The sequence below is a fragment of the Vespula pensylvanica genome, chromosome 6 (genome assembly GCF_014466175.1).
Source record: "Vespula pensylvanica isolate Volc-1 chromosome 6, ASM1446617v1, whole genome shotgun sequence".
NCBI lineage: Eukaryota > Metazoa > Arthropoda > Insecta > Hymenoptera > Vespidae > Vespula > Vespula pensylvanica.
Genome location: NC_057690.1, coordinates 3,344,194 through 3,363,563, shown reverse-complemented (window position 1 = coordinate 3,363,563; position 19,370 = coordinate 3,344,194). Strand labels below are relative to the sequence as shown.

General features: G+C 32.4%; 2 protein-coding genes and 1 long non-coding RNA gene across 7 annotated transcripts in view; 1 reads left to right on the top strand and 2 right to left on the bottom strand.

Moving 5' to 3' along the window:
• Positions 1–2,873: 2,873 nt before the first annotated feature.
• LOC122629999 lies at positions 2,874–5,090 on the bottom strand. Its single transcript, XR_006327389.1, has 3 exons — positions 4,587–5,090; positions 4,330–4,477; positions 2,874–3,834 (listed from the first exon to the last, which is right to left on the bottom strand). It is a non-coding gene; the product is annotated as an uncharacterized LOC122629999 (long non-coding RNA).
• Positions 5,091–5,239: 149 nt separating this feature from the next.
• LOC122629998 lies at positions 5,240–7,755 on the top strand. Its single transcript, XM_043813991.1, has 3 exons — positions 5,240–5,974; positions 6,463–6,921; positions 7,409–7,755. Exons 1-3 carry the CDS (start codon positions 5,621–5,623, stop codon positions 7,526–7,528), a joined length of 933 nt encoding a protein of 310 aa, XP_043669926.1. The 5' UTR covers positions 5,240–5,620; the 3' UTR covers positions 7,529–7,755.
• Positions 7,756–14,026: 6,271 nt separating this feature from the next.
• Positions 14,027–19,370, bottom strand: part of LOC122629995 (E3 ubiquitin-protein ligase ariadne-1) — a 6,833-nt gene continuing 1,489 nt past the window's right edge. For 3 of the 5 annotated variants that reach the window (XM_043813982.1, XM_043813984.1, XM_043813985.1), the window contains exons 2-8: positions 17,708–17,995; positions 17,452–17,625; positions 17,289–17,354; positions 17,005–17,220; positions 16,367–16,924; positions 16,057–16,283; positions 15,085–15,953 (exon numbers count right to left, since the gene is read on the bottom strand). In XM_043813982.1, the coding sequence (XP_043669917.1) occupies positions 15,857–15,953; positions 16,057–16,283; positions 16,367–16,924; positions 17,005–17,220; positions 17,289–17,354; positions 17,452–17,625; positions 17,708–17,917 (1,548 nt within the window). In that variant the 5' untranslated portion in view covers positions 17,918–17,995 and the 3' untranslated portion in view covers positions 15,085–15,856. Of the gene's footprint in view, positions 14,971–15,084; positions 15,954–16,056; positions 16,284–16,366; positions 16,925–17,004; positions 17,221–17,288; positions 17,355–17,451; positions 17,626–17,707; positions 17,996–18,313; positions 18,702–19,370 lie in introns of those variants that run through there. The other 2 variants (XM_043813983.1, XM_043813986.1) reach the window with 2 other exon arrangements.

The window sequence follows — 19,370 nt, the reverse complement described above, 5'->3', positions numbered from 1 at the left end:
GAAAACAAAAAACACGGAAATAATAAGAAAAAAGGATAAGTAACTTTTCGAAAACCATCTAATAACTATAGACTCATTTCGTGACAGACATGAAACTTCAATTCAATCGATTCCAATATAATCCTTCATTCAAAATTGATCGATTAATTTTTAAACGTAACAATCAAACAAACGAATTCGCGATATATAATCATTATCATCGATTATCAATGCGTTCTCGTAATGAATGAATGAATTTAAAAAAACAAACAAAATTGACTTGTGTTTATCATCGAAATGTTTTTATATATATTGATATTATTTTATATATAATATTTTTAATAATAATAATAATAATGATGATGATGATGATGATGATGATGATGATGATGATGATGATGATGATGATGATGATGATGATGATGATGATTAAAAATATTCTTTCGAGTTCACTGTTGAGTAAGAATAAAATAAAAAGGAAGGGTGAGGAGGATTATGAGGAAGGGAGGGAGGGATGGAGAGAGAGTAAAGGGCTAAACCTCGGTACCTCTGCGCCCTGTTCAACTGAAATTACTGTAGAAGACTTTATCCACTTTAGTTGGAGCGACCGTCAGGGCAATCATCCTATTGCCGTACCATAGTATCATGAATGACGGTAAGAAAAGCTACCCAGACCACGGGTGGCCACACGAGTTCCCCTGAAATATTGCGCTCGACCGATTCTCTCTCGTTCAAATTTCCCACGGTCCATTTTGCTCGAGAGAAACAATAGGATACGACGATAAACTTTATCGATATATCGTCCTAATAACATCGTTTATAAATCTAAATAAAGTGAGAGAAAGAAAATGAAGAAAAAGAAATAAAATAATAATCTTTCTATCGTGTACGAAAAAAAACAAAAAAAAAAGAATTAAATAAAAATAATGTTAGCTTCTTTTTTGTAAAACTATCATTTGAATGAACAAACTTGTCACTTTTATAATCATAATTTGTATCGACGATATATTATCATCTTGGAAATATTATTCGAAAAAATAAAAAAAAAAGTGATCGCCGAGTTCCGAAGAACATACGATAGATCTGATTTGAAAAAGTTTAATAAACATATTCTTTTTTATCTTTATATCTATCATTTTTATCGACGGTATGATACATTGAAATTTTGACAGTATTATATAAATAGAGAAGAAAAAAATGCTAACGCAAAATGAGATGATAGATCTACGATCTAAAAATTTCGAATCAGCGAATATATTTCTTCGAAATAGTGTTATATTTCTAATTCACATCGACGAAAATAAATGGAAAAATAAATTATCGTTTTTCCGATATTATCGAGGAAAAAGAAAAAGAAAAAATAGAATGTATCGAAGGAGTAACAAAGTTCGTAAAAAAAGGAAAGAAAGAAAATGAAAAATTCGAAAGAGAAAAAATCAAAATTATTCGTTCGTCTCCACTAGCTTGACACATATATATATATATATATATATATATATATATACACATAGAGAGAGAGAAAGAGAGAGAGAGAGAGAGAGAGAGAGAAATTAATAAAAAAAGAAAAGAAGAAAAGATAAAAGGAAAAAAAAAGATCAATCCAATGATCTCGAAGGATCGAATAACGTCGGATTCTCCCCTTGTGCGATAGTCGAACGTGCTTTAAGAAGCGACGACGACAGTGAGATAATGACCCAATTAGATGTCATCTACACGTGAGTCAGATCGCCAATTTATCCATGTCCGGTTACGGTGTTCTAATATATCTCGGTTTGTACGTCTCTCCGAGTTTAGTATAGAAAGGTAAGAAAAGAGAGAGAAGGAGAGATAGATAGATAGAGAGAGAGAAAGAGAGAGATACATCATTGGGTGCCTTTAATCGTGCAATCATTGCAAAGCTGCACCTGCGTGCTATATTTTAGAAGAATCGCAATGAGATCGTCGATGTTACGAAGTTACCTAAGTAATATGTAGTATATATATATATATGTTTGTGATTTAAGTGTTTCTTCTTTATTTCTTTTCTTTTTTTTTTTATTAATTTCATTAACCTTAAAATCTATGATAAAAGAAAAGAAAGAAAGAAAAGAAAAAAGAAGTAGAAAACATTTTGGAAATGATCATAGTAAGCAAGAAAATCGTTGGCATACCACGAGAGAACTCAGGAATTTCATCGGCTGTAGTCGTTGCATGCTCTCGAGTTGAGAAAGGGAGAAAGAGAGAGAGGAGAGAGAGAGAGAGAAGAGAGAGAGAGAGAGAGAGAGAGAGAGAGAGAGGTTCATTGAGAAACGCTATGGCCTGGGGCATTCATACACGGTGAGACAAGTTCTACGGGTTTACACAGCGTCTAAATGTATCTCAGCGTACTCGGAGATCTTACTACGATAAATTTTAATCAATTCGTCATTTTTCTTACGTCTTCTATAATTTTTATATATCTACATATTCACAGAAATCGCTTTTTAATAATATCTTTAATGGATCATCGAATGACGATTGAAGTTTTTCTTTAATATACTAAAAATGTGTCCACGGTTGTCCATTTTTTTCTTTTGTAATATTTCAAATTGTATTGCAATTCAATTTGTGCATTGTATAATTTATAAATATATATGTATAACACATTGTTCTAAACAATATCAAAAGATTACATATCGCTACCGTTGTTATCTTTAACGCATGGAGATTTCTGAAATTTTCTTTTTAAAAACAATGGGCCATGTTATGTACTCTTGTTTTTGTAAACTAAAGACTACCGTTCTATTCTATCGAATAATTGATTGTTGCAGATGATCGAAAAAAAATCTATACAAGTAAAATAGTTATGTATGTATGGGTAGTGTATTATATACTAAATAAATAAATAAATATATATATATATATGTATGTATACAAAGAGAATCTTTTGAAACGATTCTCACTTCTCAAGGTTACTTTCTTCTTTTTTTTTTTTTTATTTGTTCGTTCGTTTGATCGGTGTTATAAAATCTGTTCACAAATGTATATAATAAAATCAAATTCTTGTATTACAAATAAACGTTTAAATTAAATTTTTTGTTGACTATGTATATGAAATGTAATTTCAAAAGTTAAACTAAAGTTTCATAGATATATAGAAATATTTGTATTCGGTAAATATTATACAAGGATCAATACGATCGTAATATTTGACCCTCGACCGGTAAAGTACGCCTCGCTATGACCCGCGCTTAGTAGCTTAGATGATCTATGATAATCTATGTAGAGTTAGATAGGACGTATGGATGTATGCTGTGCGTGCCAATGCGGAGAAACTTTCAACTTTGAGATAAAAAATTCGAATGTTTATAATTATCTATTACAAATGAACTTTTTCATTATCTAATGAAACTTCTGTTTTTAAATCTTTATATTCTTTATAATAAATTAGAAAATAGATAATAAAATATCGAATTGTAATATTACGTATAATAATAATGTTTCTAAATAATTTACTGATAATTTATGTATAGACGAATATATTTTGATTTATAGATGTTTAAGGATATGTTTACATGCTTACTTAAAGGGCATCGCGAAATAGAACAACAACGATTCGAAAAAAGAAAAAAATAGACAAGAAAGGAAGGAACAAACCAAAGGCAACAGTTTAACTTTCGTACATGAGAATGATGTAAGCAGGAGATATCGATCTCAGGATATAATCACATTCGAGACGGAGATGACGTTGGCAAAGTTAAAACTGGTTCGACGAGACGCGTATTCTCGGCCACCTAGTATACGTATATCCGGTCTGTGAACGCGGCACTCCGCAACTTTCCTACTTCATTCATCGACGCGTTCTCCGGTGGCCTTTGAAGGTTGCACCAAGCGGCACTGCAAGAATCGAGTATATAACCAAGACTGTGATCCAGCATGAGCGAGAACATCGACCAGTTTCTCAGTATAATATAATAATTCCTTCATAGAAAAAAAGTGATGCTATAAACTCTTTCTGTCTCTGTTTTTTCTCTGTCTTTCTGTCTCTAATTCTAACGATAATCAAATAAACACGATCGCGTAATAAACACAACAATAATTTTTTCCCTATGAAAGAATGATGCTGTGATAAGGAAATTAAAATAAAAAAATAAATAAAAAGGAGAAGGAAAAGAAGAGTTTATCCAAATCTTGAAATTCGATGTAATGATCTTGTAGTGACTTTCACCGAAGAAAGGAACACGTTCTCTCGACTTTTATAAACACTGCTTTATACACGTCTGTACGTATGTATGTACGTATATATGTTTATATACCGGATAAAGTCAAAGATCGAGCATTTCCTAAACGAGCTGATATGGTTGCGCAACTTTCCTTAAACGGAAATCTTACCATCACAAAAGGTCTTTTCTGTTTCATAGCCTGTTGAAAAAATTTTGTGATCGTTTGAACGCACGTGTATACATATATAAAATAATTATAAGTATCATTGTAACGTTGGAAAAATCGTGCTAAAGTATATGTCGTTCGCATCGTTGTCCTGAAAAAAAAAAAAAAAGAAGAAGATTAAATTAGAGGAAAGAAATAAAATAAAAAAAAGGACAATTAATAAGAAATACAAATTTGCACGATGGAAAAAAGAAAATTACCATGGCAGTGAACGCGTTAACATTCCCCTCGTTATATCCCGTTAGCAAGAAGAATACAATGAAGAGTATAGAAATAGAGGGGAAGGAACGACGAGTAGGTAGAGAACGTCTCTGCGATCTCTTCGAAAATTCCATTCTCACAGTATCCTGTCTCTCTGTCGGCGGGGTGTATAGTTCCATACATACATACATATATATATAACACAAGGATATACTCACGATATATATGAGTAAAGAGTAAGAGAGAGTCAGACACGTGTACTAACACAGAGAAAAGCACCCCGCCACGAAAGAGAACAGATATACATCGAGAGAAAGAGAGAAAGAGCGAGAGGTATAAGACGCACGTGTGTACGCGACGAGAGTCGCGGGAGGAGTGAAGAGGGGAGAGGTGGCGCCACGACTCTCGCGTGCCGAATACGGCGAGGGGTGCTAGTGGTGGGGAGAAATGTTGAATGATCCATAGAGCTCTGAGAAGGGATTAGTGTGAGTGAGTGCGACGGCGGCGCTGCTAGTACAAGGAGTATTGTGATTGGTCGATAGGAAGCGGCACGGAGGATAGATAGTGGGGGTTAAGCGGCTGCACTGGCTTCGGAAATGGCCGCGGGAACGTAGAGAGCGCTTCGTCGGCCGGCGGACGACGACGACGACGGCGACGACGACGAGGACGACGAAGACGACGAGGACGAGGACGAAGACAACGACGACGACGACGGCAACGAGGAAGACGAAAAGGAAGATTTCAAGTTATTCGTTGTGCGCTTAATATTGCGTGCAAAATTACGTTTCTCTCGAGTGGAGTGGATGGGAATCGTCGTTTAAAGTTGCAATGTTTTTATGAGAGGAAGAATTAACGTCCGACGGAAGGAGATAGGAGACGTATTGTGAGAGATATTCGCGCGAGAGTTGAAGAGAGAAAGAGAAAAATATAGAGAAAGAGAAGGAGATAGTAAGAGAGTGAGAGAAAGACAGAGAGAGAGAGAGAATTTTACGTCGAAGAGAAAGAAAGATATAAAGAGAGAAAAGACGCAAGAATGGCCGGCGACGACGGAGCGCCGAAAACGAACAATGAGATCTTCGCAGAGGAGGGAGAAGAGGGAAGGGGTGCGTTAGCGCGGGGAGAACCGCATTCCAGAGTGGGCGGCATTCTGGAATGCGATCCACCCGGTAACAGGAATTCACCGAGCAAGCGAGCCTGCAGCGCCGCCGCCGCCACCGCCGCCTCCGCCGCCGCCACTGTCTCCGACGAAGACGAGGAAGAACTTGATGAGGAAGCTGATGAAGAGGATGGTGGTGGAGAAGGAGGAGATGGTGGTGGAGGAGGGATAGTATACAGATATGCCATCCGGACCGCTACCAGTGCTATGTCTTTTATCGAAATCTGCCAGGTAATGTATATACATGTACATATATATATATATACACTTATGTGTTATATATTTTATATATATATATATATATATATATATGTATGTATGTATGTATCTGTACTTTCCAACCCCTAGCTTTTTTTCTTTCTCTTTCCCTTTCCTAGTTTAGTCTCCCTTTGTCGAGGGACAGAATCGATAGGCGATACTCGTGACCTCGAGTCAGTACATTTCGCGGTCACTCGAGTGAGAAAGAGAAGAGAAGAGAGAGAAGGGGAAGGGAAAAGGGAATACGAGAGAAAGCGCGTATATGAACGGACTACATACATACATACATACATACATATGTGGGCATGCTCATTGCTTTTTTCAAAATTATTCGAAAGTTTATTTGTAAGATGATATTGAACGTAATGTCAAAGGATGAAATTGACAAGTTCGTTCTGTTGTTGTTGTTGTTGTTATTTCTCATTTTTTTTTTTTTTTTCTTTTATTTTTGTCTTTTCCAGATACGCTTGCAACATCTCTTCCCACAATTGGCGCCACCCCCTCGATACAAACTCTGTGAGAACTCGATTGAATTTACTGCCGAATGTTTGGCAAACGACGTGATACGTTATCTCTTGAAGGAAGACATTTATCTAATATCAAGAGATCCGGTATCTCGCAGCATGCGGCATAACGTATACCGGATGCTGAACAAGCACAGTATACTCTTCACAAGTATGGTCAACCGTTTAAACGTTGTCCCTGATACCGCTTACGAAGCTTTCGTCGGTGTCGCCGACGAATTGTTCCTTCGCGGTGGCGTTACGTGGGCGAGAATCGTTTGTTTGTACGCTTTTATGGGGAGATTAGCACTATGGGCAAGGGATAGGAGAATGCACGCATTGAAAAAGAAATTACCTTTGTACGTCTCACGTTATATCGGCGAAGAAATAGCTCACTATATCAAGGGATACGGATGGGTGAGTTTTAAATGCATCCCCTATCGATCACGTGACTCATACATCACGTAATACGAGAGTCAAATTCTATCTCCATTTCATTCTTTTTTTTCTCTTTATCTTTTTACTACTTCATTTCATTCTTTTGTTCTCTTTCCTTTTTCTTTCCGATAATTATTTTTATTACGAATTTTCAAAAGAAAATTTTAACGTATTCTACCATCGTACGAAGGATGAGCCAGTTTTTTTTTTTTCCATTATTTTAATAATCAATTAATTTATTTCGGAGCTCGTTAGGTTATAATCTTTTTCTTTCTTCTTTCGGGTTGTAATTTATTAATTACAAGTCTAACAAGTTTTAACCTAACAACTTTTGTCTCGTTATTCATTTCTATGTTCATTCATTATTCATTCAAATATATATCAATAATCTCGTAAATACCTGTTGTAATTGTAATTTTTTGCTTTTTCTTTCTTTTCTTCAACTTGTTCAACGATGCTCTTTCAGGAACAACTTTGCGTGGAGTATCCAGTCGCCGAAGAAGTTAGCGGAGCAGTCTGGAGAAGTCTTCTAATGACAGGTGCAACCCTTGGCTTGGTGACCACCATATTAACCGTAACTTCCTGATACAATGTCGCAAGTCGTTGTTTAAACCAGGGTACGTTCCGGTCGAAACCCTTTTGCGTACTTATCTTCTACGAGAACGCGATCAAAAGGATATTCGAACGTGTTCTTTTTTCCCGCGCTTAGGACGCAACCCAACGAAACGAGCGTGACGCTACTACTACTACTACTACTTCACTACTACTACTACTACTTCACTACTACTACTACTACTATTACTACTACTACTACTACTACTACTACTACTACTACTACTACTACTACTACTACTATGAACTACTATTACTATTACTACTACATCACCATCACCATCTCACCACCACACTATTACTATTACTACGCAACAACTCACACGACACAGACACACCTAACAAAAGCACAAATTTGTCGTTGCGTTGCAACGTTATCCTCGTGCAATTGATTCAACAAAAACGAATCGAACGTAAATCAATCAAAAAGACTTTCATATCACTGCCAATTCTTGTCTTTCGCCATTATTTTTTCTCCATTTTTTTGTAATTTAATCTATTCGAGAAACTTGATGATATAAGTGAGAGAGAAGACCGAAGACGAAGAAGAGTACGCGTAGAATTTCTCCGTTTCTCTTTGATTAGTGAATCTATTGCTTTTTCTTTTTCTTTTCTTTTCTTTTTTTTTTTTTTTTTGGATTTTTTCTAACGAATCGTACACGTACAAACACAGGCACACAGACACCAGCACGCAGGCACACACACCAACTTAGTTGACGTTTTTAGTTGATTTTTTATTTTCTTTCCTCTTTCCTCCATCTTTATTTTTAATTTTTCCTTTTATTCCGAAGAAAGTTTTAATTTTCCCGCTCTTTAGTTATCACGTATCGTTAGCCAATAATGGAGTCCATTTTTCCTCTTCCTCCCTTCCTTTCTTCCTTCCTTCCTTCCTTCCTTCCTTCCTTCCTCCCCCGTTCCTCTTCTCCTAATTGCAAAATTCGAATTTCGAATCTCTTACGATCAAACATAGAATCTCAAAATTACATTGAATTTAGGTAGAAGCAAACTATTTGTATTTATTTCTCTAATTTATTTTAGGTAGAAAATATATTAAATAACAAATTCTATGAAATAATAATAATAATAATGATGATGATAAAAATGATGATGCAAGGTCGATTAAATAAAAAAAAAAAAAGAATGATCGCGGCACACTCTTTATTTTGTTTTTTTTTCTCATTATTATGTTTTGTTCGTTTATTTTATTATTATTATTATTGTTATTATTGTGGTTATTATTATTATTATTATTTAGTTCTCTTCTCTCTTGCATGAGAAAAAGAGGCTTCTGGATATTTTTTTTTTTTCCTTTTTTGTTGTCTTTTCTAGAAAAAATGGTGGCCGCAAAATGTATACCGCATTTTATATATATATATATATGTATTTCGAATTCTATATATATGTACGTCGATTGTTTGCAACGCGCTCTCGCACGAAAACGAAAAGTTATGTACGATAATTATTCGGTGATAATAAAGTTTTTTTATGAAATAAAAAATAAAAAAATTAATAAATAAATAAATAAATGAATCGTTCATCCTTTTTCTTTTCTTTTGTTCTTGTTTTGTCCCCGATTATTTCGTTCGCCATATTTAATAAAATAAGAACCAACGATCTACATTTCCTCTACTAGACAACTTATTTCGGAAAAAAATTAAAAGAAATATATATATACTATATATTATATTTATGTGTATGTATATATATATAAGTGTATATATATATATATATATATATATATATATACCATACAATATGATCGATTTAATGCTGACGAAAAACTAAATAAATAAAAAATAAGATTTAAGAAATAGAATGAAAATTTTCACTTCGTTTTGTAACAACAATTAATACATAGCAACGACAATTATTATTGTAAATTTTCTTTTTCCCAAACTTTGAGCGTCCAATCACCTCATACTATTCTCTCCTGCGAGAGAATTAGATTAAACATTAGATTCGTTTCTAATTCTTTTTTTTTTCTTTTTTCGAGGACAGGGTACTAAAATTAATTAGAACATATTAATAATAATTATAGATTACACATAATAAACGAAACTTCCAAAAGTGATCGCAACTTTTCTACGTTACTTTATCTTCTATCGATTGTTTTTTCTCTTAGTTTATTATCTCATTCTTTTTCTTCTTTCAATCATTTTTATCATCTGTAGTAAACGTTAAAATGGTTGTAAGTAGTTAAGATATCTGATTTATAAATGATTATTTATATCATTTAATAATGATTAATTCGTCATTGAAATAATCATTTAGTAAAGTTCTTAAAACGTAGAAGACTCTCTCTCTCTCTCTCTCTCTTTTTACATAAATTTTAGGAATAATTTTCCTTTTTTAATATAGTTCTAATTATTCTAATCATTCGTCATTTATTCAATTTTCTCTCTCGAATATTTCTATTTCGAGAATATATGAGACACGTTTATCTTCTCATCTTTCTTACATTTTTTTTTTTTTTTTCTTTATAAATTTTATCTCGAAGGATCGAGTCCAAATTAAAATTTTTTTCATGTGTTGTTGGTGCATGATTTGGAAAATGTATTATATCAAGCATTTTAAATATTAAATCGTTCTTTACATTTGAAGTATCTCTCTCACACACTCTTTCATTCTTTCTCTCTTTCTCTCTCTCTCTTTCTCTCTGTCTTTACATTAAGCCAGACTAGAAGGAAGTAATATTCGCGGATGTGTGTAACACACATAAATGTGGAGAATAAATCGTAGAATATAAAAAACACGTACTATGAAATAATCGTTAATTTACGTAATGATTAATTATTACCTTAGTTCTAATTAAATTTCATGACTGTACAGAAAACAATTGAATCATTCTATCATTATTTTTTTGTCCTTTTTTTCTTTTTTATTTTCTCTCTCTATCTCTCTCTCCATTTTTTAACATGCATTATAGCAAGAATCAACAATCATTTTTTCCTTCCTATTTTGTTGTTTGTTCCTTTTATTTATTTATTTTTTCTTCTTTTTTCTTTTCTTTTCTTTCTTTTTTTTTCTTTTTTTTTTCTTTTTTTTTTTTTTTTTTTTAATAAATCTTCAAAAGTTTCTACTTTAATTTAATTCTGCTAATTATTGACATTATAACTACATATAAGGATGTGTGTTATGTTTATGCATTTATACGTGAGTACAACTATATATATATGTAACTGTACAATTTGGAGCTACTCTCTTTTCGCATTTCCCCTGATTATTAATATTATTAATTAATTAATTAATTAATTAATTATTATTATTGTTGTTGCTGTTATTATTATTATTATTATTACTATATATCGGCAATAAGTGATCATTGAATCACACGTTCCTTAACTTTCAAATATTTGACTAACGATGATCGCAACATATCGTCAGTATTACATACACAAATATTATCTAATATATTAGATAGACAATAAGTATTCCAAGGTGCTTCTCCTTTTCCTTTTTTTTTTTTTTTTAATCGGTTATTCAAGATTATACTTCATCTTCTTTCTTTCTTTCTTTGTTTCTTTCTGTCAAAAATATGTTTGGCTTTACACAATTTATATCGATAAAGATATTTAGATAAAATCATTGCAAGTTTTCTCTCTGTGTATCTGTACGTCTACGTGTATTTGTTTCGTCTCTTGTGTATAAATTATCCAATAAGTTATACGTGTGTATATGCTGCATGTACAGTAGTATCTACGTACGTTTGTTTTGTTTCTCTTGTATATTAATTTATCCAAGTATTACATAATATATAATTAGCATTATAGAGCACATAAGCACTGTGAAGAGAGAGCTCATTTGTCATCGTAAACAAAACAAAAGTTTTACCTTAACACACACACACACACACACACACATACGCACGCACGCACTCACTCGCACACGCATTCGCTACCAATAAAATTTAAAATAAAAAAAATTATTATCAATTCGTGAAAAAGTAATGAAGTTTTTCGTGCAAACCATATTTTAATATAAAAATCTTCTTTCATCAAGATTATTTATTATAATAGGAATTGAATGAAATTTCTTTCTAATACTTATTAGGAGTGAGATCAGAGTCGTTACTAAGAATGTTTTTTAAAAGCCCAATCGATTAGTATGTAGATTCGAATACTTTCTAAATTTTTCAATACTTAAAGTGTGTTAATTACTTTAGCTATTATGTAAGTACAATATCTCGATTAATTTTGCTTTTTTTTAAATATTCACTTTTGAGAAAATAGATTACAGATAGATGAAAAAGAAGTTAAGAACTTCTTTTTCTTTTTTTCTTTTTTTTCTTCTTCAAGGAACTAATTTCTTTTTTTTTTTTTCTTGCATTATCTTGCATTTTCTTGCATATAGTTAAAGGATTAGCTTTTACCTGAAAATATTAATTACGTTCTGGGCAAATAAATACCGAGCTAATGTAACGAGACTCCTATTAAACGACCAAAGTCGTTCATTGTACGCAAGCGAAAAATAAATTAAGCGACTAAAGTCGTCTATATAGCGTACACGTTATAAAATCTCTTTTTAATTTACTGCGATGAGATATTGCTACAGAGTAGTTTCATTCAGCGATTTTTTAATTGTCGATTGATGTTTCTTTTTCTTTTTTCTTTTCTTTTTTTTTTTTTTTCAATTTTAGCGAGCAAAAAGAATTCATTCGAATGTTTCAACGTCCGATTTTTCTATAGCTCGGTGTAATTGTTTCTTCGTGTTTTATGTTCGATTCAATATGCAAAAGACATGATACTTTTCTTTTTTTATTTTTTACGACAAAGACGCTCAAAACTTGGCCCCATTTTTGAAAACTTAGCAAATCTGTTCTTTTACCATGGACAATTATGTTGGATATTGGAATACTTTAGACTTTTTTTTTTTTTTTTTTTTTTCAAAGCATTACAAAAACACTGTGTTATTTACCAATCGATCTCGTTTCAATCTTTCAATATATTCTAATGCCATTTGATCCGATATCTCTTTGAAAGACGAACAACAAATCTTACGATTAATCAATTATACAATTTGTAAAATTTATGTACACACACACACATATATATATATATATATATAATTCATGCGTATATTGTATTCCCATCTAGATAAATAAAATTGTTAATTGGAAAAAAAAGTAAAAAAAAAAAAAAAAAAAAAAAAAAACAGAGAAAGAAAAAATTTTTCTTAACAAATCATATCGTCTTTCAAATAATCACTCAAAAACATTAAAATACATTAGATTATTTTGAAAAATAAATAAGATAATCTCAGACTCAGTTTGGCACGAAAAAGCCTATAATCGTTTTTTATTTATTTATTTTTATTTTCTATTATTTTTTTATCATTATCATTATTATTATTATTATTCATAAATTCCTCTCTCGTGCATTCTTTCTCTCTCTCTTTCTCTCTCTCTCTCTCTCTCTCTCTCACTCTCTCTCTCTCTCTCTTTCTCTCTCTGTGTCGTTAATATGATATGACGAGCGAAACGAGGTTTGTATCTTTTTCCTTTTGATTATGCGAATCTCTCTTTCGTAACATAAAATCAATACTCTTTTTATTATATATGCATACATATATGTATATATATATACATATGTGTATATATATGTATATATATATACATGTGTATATATATGTATATATATATATATATATATATTTCATTTTCGTTTTTTCGACAATATTATTACTCACATAATGCCAGAAAAAGTAAAGAGAGTTTATCAGTTTAAATAATAATTATTATTATTCTCAAATATCTATTTATTCTTCACAACGATCCCTTTCGTGTTTCTAAGTTGAAGAAAATTATTTTCAATTTACAAAATGAAAAAAAAAAACAGAAAAGACCATCAAAGATTTACACTATTATTTTGTCCTTATTCCATTTTGCAAATTCTACAATATAAGATATACATATATACATATAGATATATATCTCTATATGTATACATATATATGTGTGTGTGTACATATATACGTATATATATGTATATGTATATATTTATATGTATATATATATATAAATATACATACATATATATATATATAAATAAATAACGTATCTCTCATAATCGTAACACTGACGATATGATTATTGTATTTCGAGCTAAACTTTAGAATGGCAATCGTAGCCTGGACGTATCATTGTCCGAAATAGAGAAAAAATGACTAAAACTCTCTCTTTCTCTCTCTCTCTCTCTCTCTCTCGCTCGCTCTCTCTCTCTCTCTCTCTCTCTCTCTCTCTCTCTCTCTCTCTCTCTCTCGCTCGCTCGCTCTCTCTCTCTCTCTCTCTCTCTCTCTTTCTCTCTTATCGTGTATCAATATCTTCTCGATGATCCGAATGATCAAAATTTGAAAAAACTTCTTTCATTCTATCTCCCTTTTTCTCAAACGATTACTCTGAAACGAGTAATATCCAAAGAATTTAATTTAATTAGAGTTTTCTATATTATTTTTTTCTTTCTTCTTCTTCTTCTTTTTCTTCTTCTTCTTCTTCTTCTTCTTCTTCTTCTTCGTCGTCATCTTCTTTTTCTTCTTCTTTTCTCATTTGTAATCCTAAAACGTTTAAATTGCGTGAAACAATTCAATGATACTTGATTGGAGAAACATGATATAGAGAGAATTATCTCTTGCGAAGATTCATTTATCTGATATTATATAATATACGTAGCGTCAAAAGGATATATCGAAGAGAAGAAAGAATCATCGTCATCTAAATTTCACAAGCACAAAAATTCATCTTTTTGCAATAATATATGTATAATGTATATGCATTGCTGGATCACATAATAATAAATATAATAATGCACTTTTACCAATCTCCTTCGGTTGAAAAAATTTTAACTGAGTGCATATCTAAGGTCCGCTTGAATAATAATATCAGAATACAATACGCCATAACGAAGGCATATTTATCGTATTAACTAATGGTGTATAATAATCATGTGCAGTATACACAGCAAGCACGAATCAATCACGAAGTTATGTTACATTCAATCAATTGTTGTTGTTGTCGTTCTTGTTGTTGTTGTTGTTGTTGTTGTTGTGGTTGTTGTTGATGGTAAAATTCACATTTTTAATAAGTTCGAAATTCATGATATATAACGATATTGTTGCCACGCAGATGATGATAAAATTGTGTTTTCAAATGTATGTAACACACGTACATATCACTTTGCCAACAATGCTCTACTACATTCTGTCTGTCTGTCTGTTCTCTCTTTCTCAGCTTTCTTGATTTATCACAGCTGGGGGCAGAGGTGAGAAGGAAGAGGGCTTTTTTTTTTACTTTACATCTCACGACAAAAAAAAAGAAAAGCTGGGCATTTTCATTCTTCTCCTTATTCCACGTAATCCCACCATTCCTTTTCATAACCTTCGTGCACATGTTCTAGAAGTACTTTTCTTCGACTATCGCAATATCTTTACAAAAAATAAAAACATTCAAGTTAAACAATTTTATATATACACATGTGTATATGTTCGATCGTACGAAACGAATAAGTTCGGTTGCGTGAAGCACCAACCAAATTTCTAACTTGTTAATCTTTTCAAGTTTCTTTTTAAGTGCTCGTACACATTGTCATATGCGATGATTCTAGTCTATTTGCTAACTCCTGTGTAATTAAACGCGCGAGTAGTTTTCATCCAGCAATATTTGTAAAGTTTTCTCATCAAAATCCGAATTACGTTCAGACCGTAGCTTATCCTTTAAGCTCCAACTCCCAGAACGAAATTTTACAAATCACTTTTGTTCTTTCCGTTATTACACTGGTGTCGTATATACTATAAATTTTTCGAGCCGTGTCTGCAGTTGAATTATCTTATTTAAATTCTCACGTCGTTATACACCAAATTTATGCTCTTTTATAAGTTCTCCATTTTAAGGATTAAATATGAAACTTCAATAAGGTGTTTGAAACACACGACAGTAGTATAGGGTTTAAACTGCGGCTACAAGTGACTTCTCGTTAATCATAATTATGCGCATTTGCAATGATCTATAACTTAATTCTTAGAATTAAAATATGTTTATACTTGCAACCGAACTTATTTATATTTTAATCTAATATATACAGGATATTCCATAACGTGTGGGAACCACTTCATTAGTGGATAGGAGATATCAAAAGACAATGAAAAATGTTCACATAAACATGTGCCCATTTCGTCTTTTTTTTTTTCCAAATAATAAACCAGTTTATACTTTAATAATAATTGTGAATTGCTTTTGGTTATATACGAAGTGCTCAAAATGTTGATTGAAGTGTTTCGATGTTGAGAATGGGCGTTGTATAAATGATTGTTTTCAAATGGCTTCACATATAAAGATCCATGAACTTTTTTTCATTGGTTTAGTGTCTCCTGTCCACCGACGAAGTGGATCCCACATATTACAAAATACTCTGTATATAATACAATTATTTTTTGTTAATTAATATAAATTGTATATATGTATATGTATATTTATATATATATATATATGTATGTATGTATGTATGTATGTACCTATATTTATCCTGAACCTTTTGTTTAATATCGGCAAGGTTCTCACTCGTAATATCTCTTTCGAGGTATTCAGAGAGGCATTCTGTAGCACTCTCTAGATCCTTTTGGTTGGCTTCAAAAATCACAGACTGGTTGGTTTTCCTCAGATAGTAGGCAAATACATAAGTATACATGAGAGTTTGTCTACAGGAACATAAAATATCAACTGCTTTCTTTAAAAATTGTACCTGAACATAAAACCATATGATAAATGTCAACTAAATATTGAATAAGCTAATATCACATTGATTCTAAAAGTATTTTATTTTACCTCGATCCAAGACATATTATGTTGTTGCATTTCCTCCATTTTTTCTTTTACACTAGCATATAGCTTGCTCTCAAACCTTAAGGACTGCATGTGATTCATATACCTATTGCAATAAAACAAATAGCGTTGCAAGGCAGACCTTGATTGATCTTGAGCAACTCGCGCTGCTTTGGCTTCTTCTTCGTCATATCGATTACAATTATACCAGCTAGATCCATGTGGTTCCCATGGACCAAGGCATACCCAACAAAAGTCAGCTTTACAGTTTTGATTTTTGCATACCATATGATTGCAACCACCATCTTTCTCAATGGTAACATTACACTTGGGACATTCTTTTGTATTTGCTGCAATCCAATTAGAGGTCTCAGAATCGTCATCACATTTTTTGATCCATTTACGCAACAAATGACATTTTACAGGATCATGCCAATCTCCACCGCAATGAAAACAAAATGTGTGACCGCATTTGCATGTAACAGGTCTTGCTTCAACATACTGGACTTTGATAGCGTTATTACAATCTGGCGATGGACACCACCTTAATAACCTGTTACACTGTAACACGAATCAAATACATCATGACTATTTTCAATATATCAATTAGATACATTTTTTAGAAAGATATGATTCCTTACTTCAACAAAACTGTTTGTTATCAAGTGCTGATACTTCAATTTAACTTTCGAGTCTTTAACAAGTCGCATAACACTAGCATCATCAACTAAAATGTCACACGCATGAGCGGCACATGCGATCGTTTGTCCGACACCTTCTTCCATTATTTTGGTTGTGAGATATTCACCCCAGCATCCGGTGCAAAAACGATGTCCACATTCAAGACCAGTCATCATCTAGATAATATATATATATATATATATTATATTTAATGAAAATTTACTGCCAATACAATAACACTTACAGAGGATGGTAAAATCATAAAACAAATTCCACATTCTTCTGTTCCATTTGCAGATGTTCTTCTAGACTGTGAAAAGGACATATATAAATAACTTAATAACGTCTCTGCTCGTTGTACGTTATACTACAATGAGAGTAATATTTATATATAATTATTTTTTTACCAAGGAACTTTGAGAGGACCAACTTCTATTTATCACAGGACCTTTTCTGAATGGATTAATGACACGTGCTTCTGCAAATAATTTTTCCTGATCTCCATCATAAAAACGTTCCATTAATTTTTCTTTGTCCCACTTAAAATGATTTAGCAAAATACGCGTTGTTGTTGCAGGTATCTACAAGAAATGATTTATTTTGACACTCGCATTAAATAATATTCAATAAATTGATCAGTTAATCAAATTCTATAAAACATACTTCAACTACAGTGTTGACCTCTTTTATAGAATCAACCATGTGTTGTACAATTTCTTCTGTGGATAAAACTTCAAATGGATATTCGTCGACGTCGGTAGCTCGTTCGCGTTGATTTCCGGATTCTATTTCCATAGCAAAATCCACGTCATCCCCGCTGGACTCGTTACCAGAGTCAACATCGTCATAGAGCGTTTCCTCCTCGGAATCCATATTTTTACAAATTCAGCAAGTGGTTCCAGCAAGTGTTTACAACACTGCTGTGTTAACCTTGCGTAATATATACTGCACCTATACAACATACATCTCCGAATTGACAAATCGAATTGACAAAGTTTTGAAAACGCTTCGGTAGCATACGCGTTATTACAAAATTAATAAAGATAAGAAGAATTTCTATTCCTACAATCACTCCTATAAAAATAAACAAAAAAACTAAAAGCAATGAGTAAGATCACTGGATTGGAAAGACCGTAACAATTTTCACTATATCCAAATTTGAAGATAAACCTTCATAGCCTATATACATTCATACGTCCCTATTTCTTTGTTCTACAGAAAGACTTTTGATCTAACGAATAAATTCAATGTTTCAGAAATTTATAACACCTGTATCCGCGAAATGATTGCGGAGAACAAGGTGAAAAAACAGCTTATGTTTTAGTACATGACGTCATTATTTTCTACTTCCCGAATAAAGCGTCGGACATATCTCACGCGATTTTATATATATTTCACTATTAACAAATTTTCTTTTGTATTATTCACTCGCGAAACGAAGGTAGAACTTTGTCTTTAACGTGGTTAAACGAATAAATTTGAAAATGCTTCGATAATAAGGGGAAGTGAAAAATAAAATCAGCTGCCAAAACATCGAAGCGCTCTGCTCCGGCAGCTGATACACCGAACACTGCTGCCACGGGAAAGACGATGAATGGGTCGAGATCTCAACGACCAATCACGATTCGACATCGTACGCATTTCGACCAATAGCGATAAGTGTTTACCGAAGATTGATATTTTCTAGCGTTCGTGGACTCGAGAGAGAGAGAGAGAGAGAGAGAGAGAGAGAGAGAGAGAGAGAGAAAGATAGGAAGCGAGAGAGAAAAAGAACGATAGAAAGAGACAAGGAAAGAGAGAGAGAGAGAGAGAGAGAGAGAGAGAGAATGTGTGTGAGAACGAATCGTTCTCGAAATAAATAACCTTTTGTGAACACCAATAGCGATCTATTTTTTAACGACGAAAATCTCAAGGATATTTTTTTTTGAAATTCATCGAAGTCTTTGAAACTTCGATATAAAAAGAAAAAGAAGACAAGAGAAAAGAAACGGAGAAAATAAAATATAATAAAACAAAATATAAGCAGTTCAGAGAAACGAAGTTAATTGCCGCAAAGTTAAATCCCGATTTGATTGTCGCAAAGAAAAAGAAAAAAAAAAAGGAAGAAGAATTCACATCACAGTAAACACAAGAAACACGAAGAGAAAAGAAATTAAAAATAATTCTTCACTATTATTCGCGCGTGTGAAAGAAAAGAGAGAAATAAATAAATAAATGAAAATGAAAATAAAAGTTGAACACCGCAATCTAATGATACTATCAACGAATCTTATCTCACATCGATACACTGATTATCATTGTCTCGTAACCTTGAAATACACTGCAA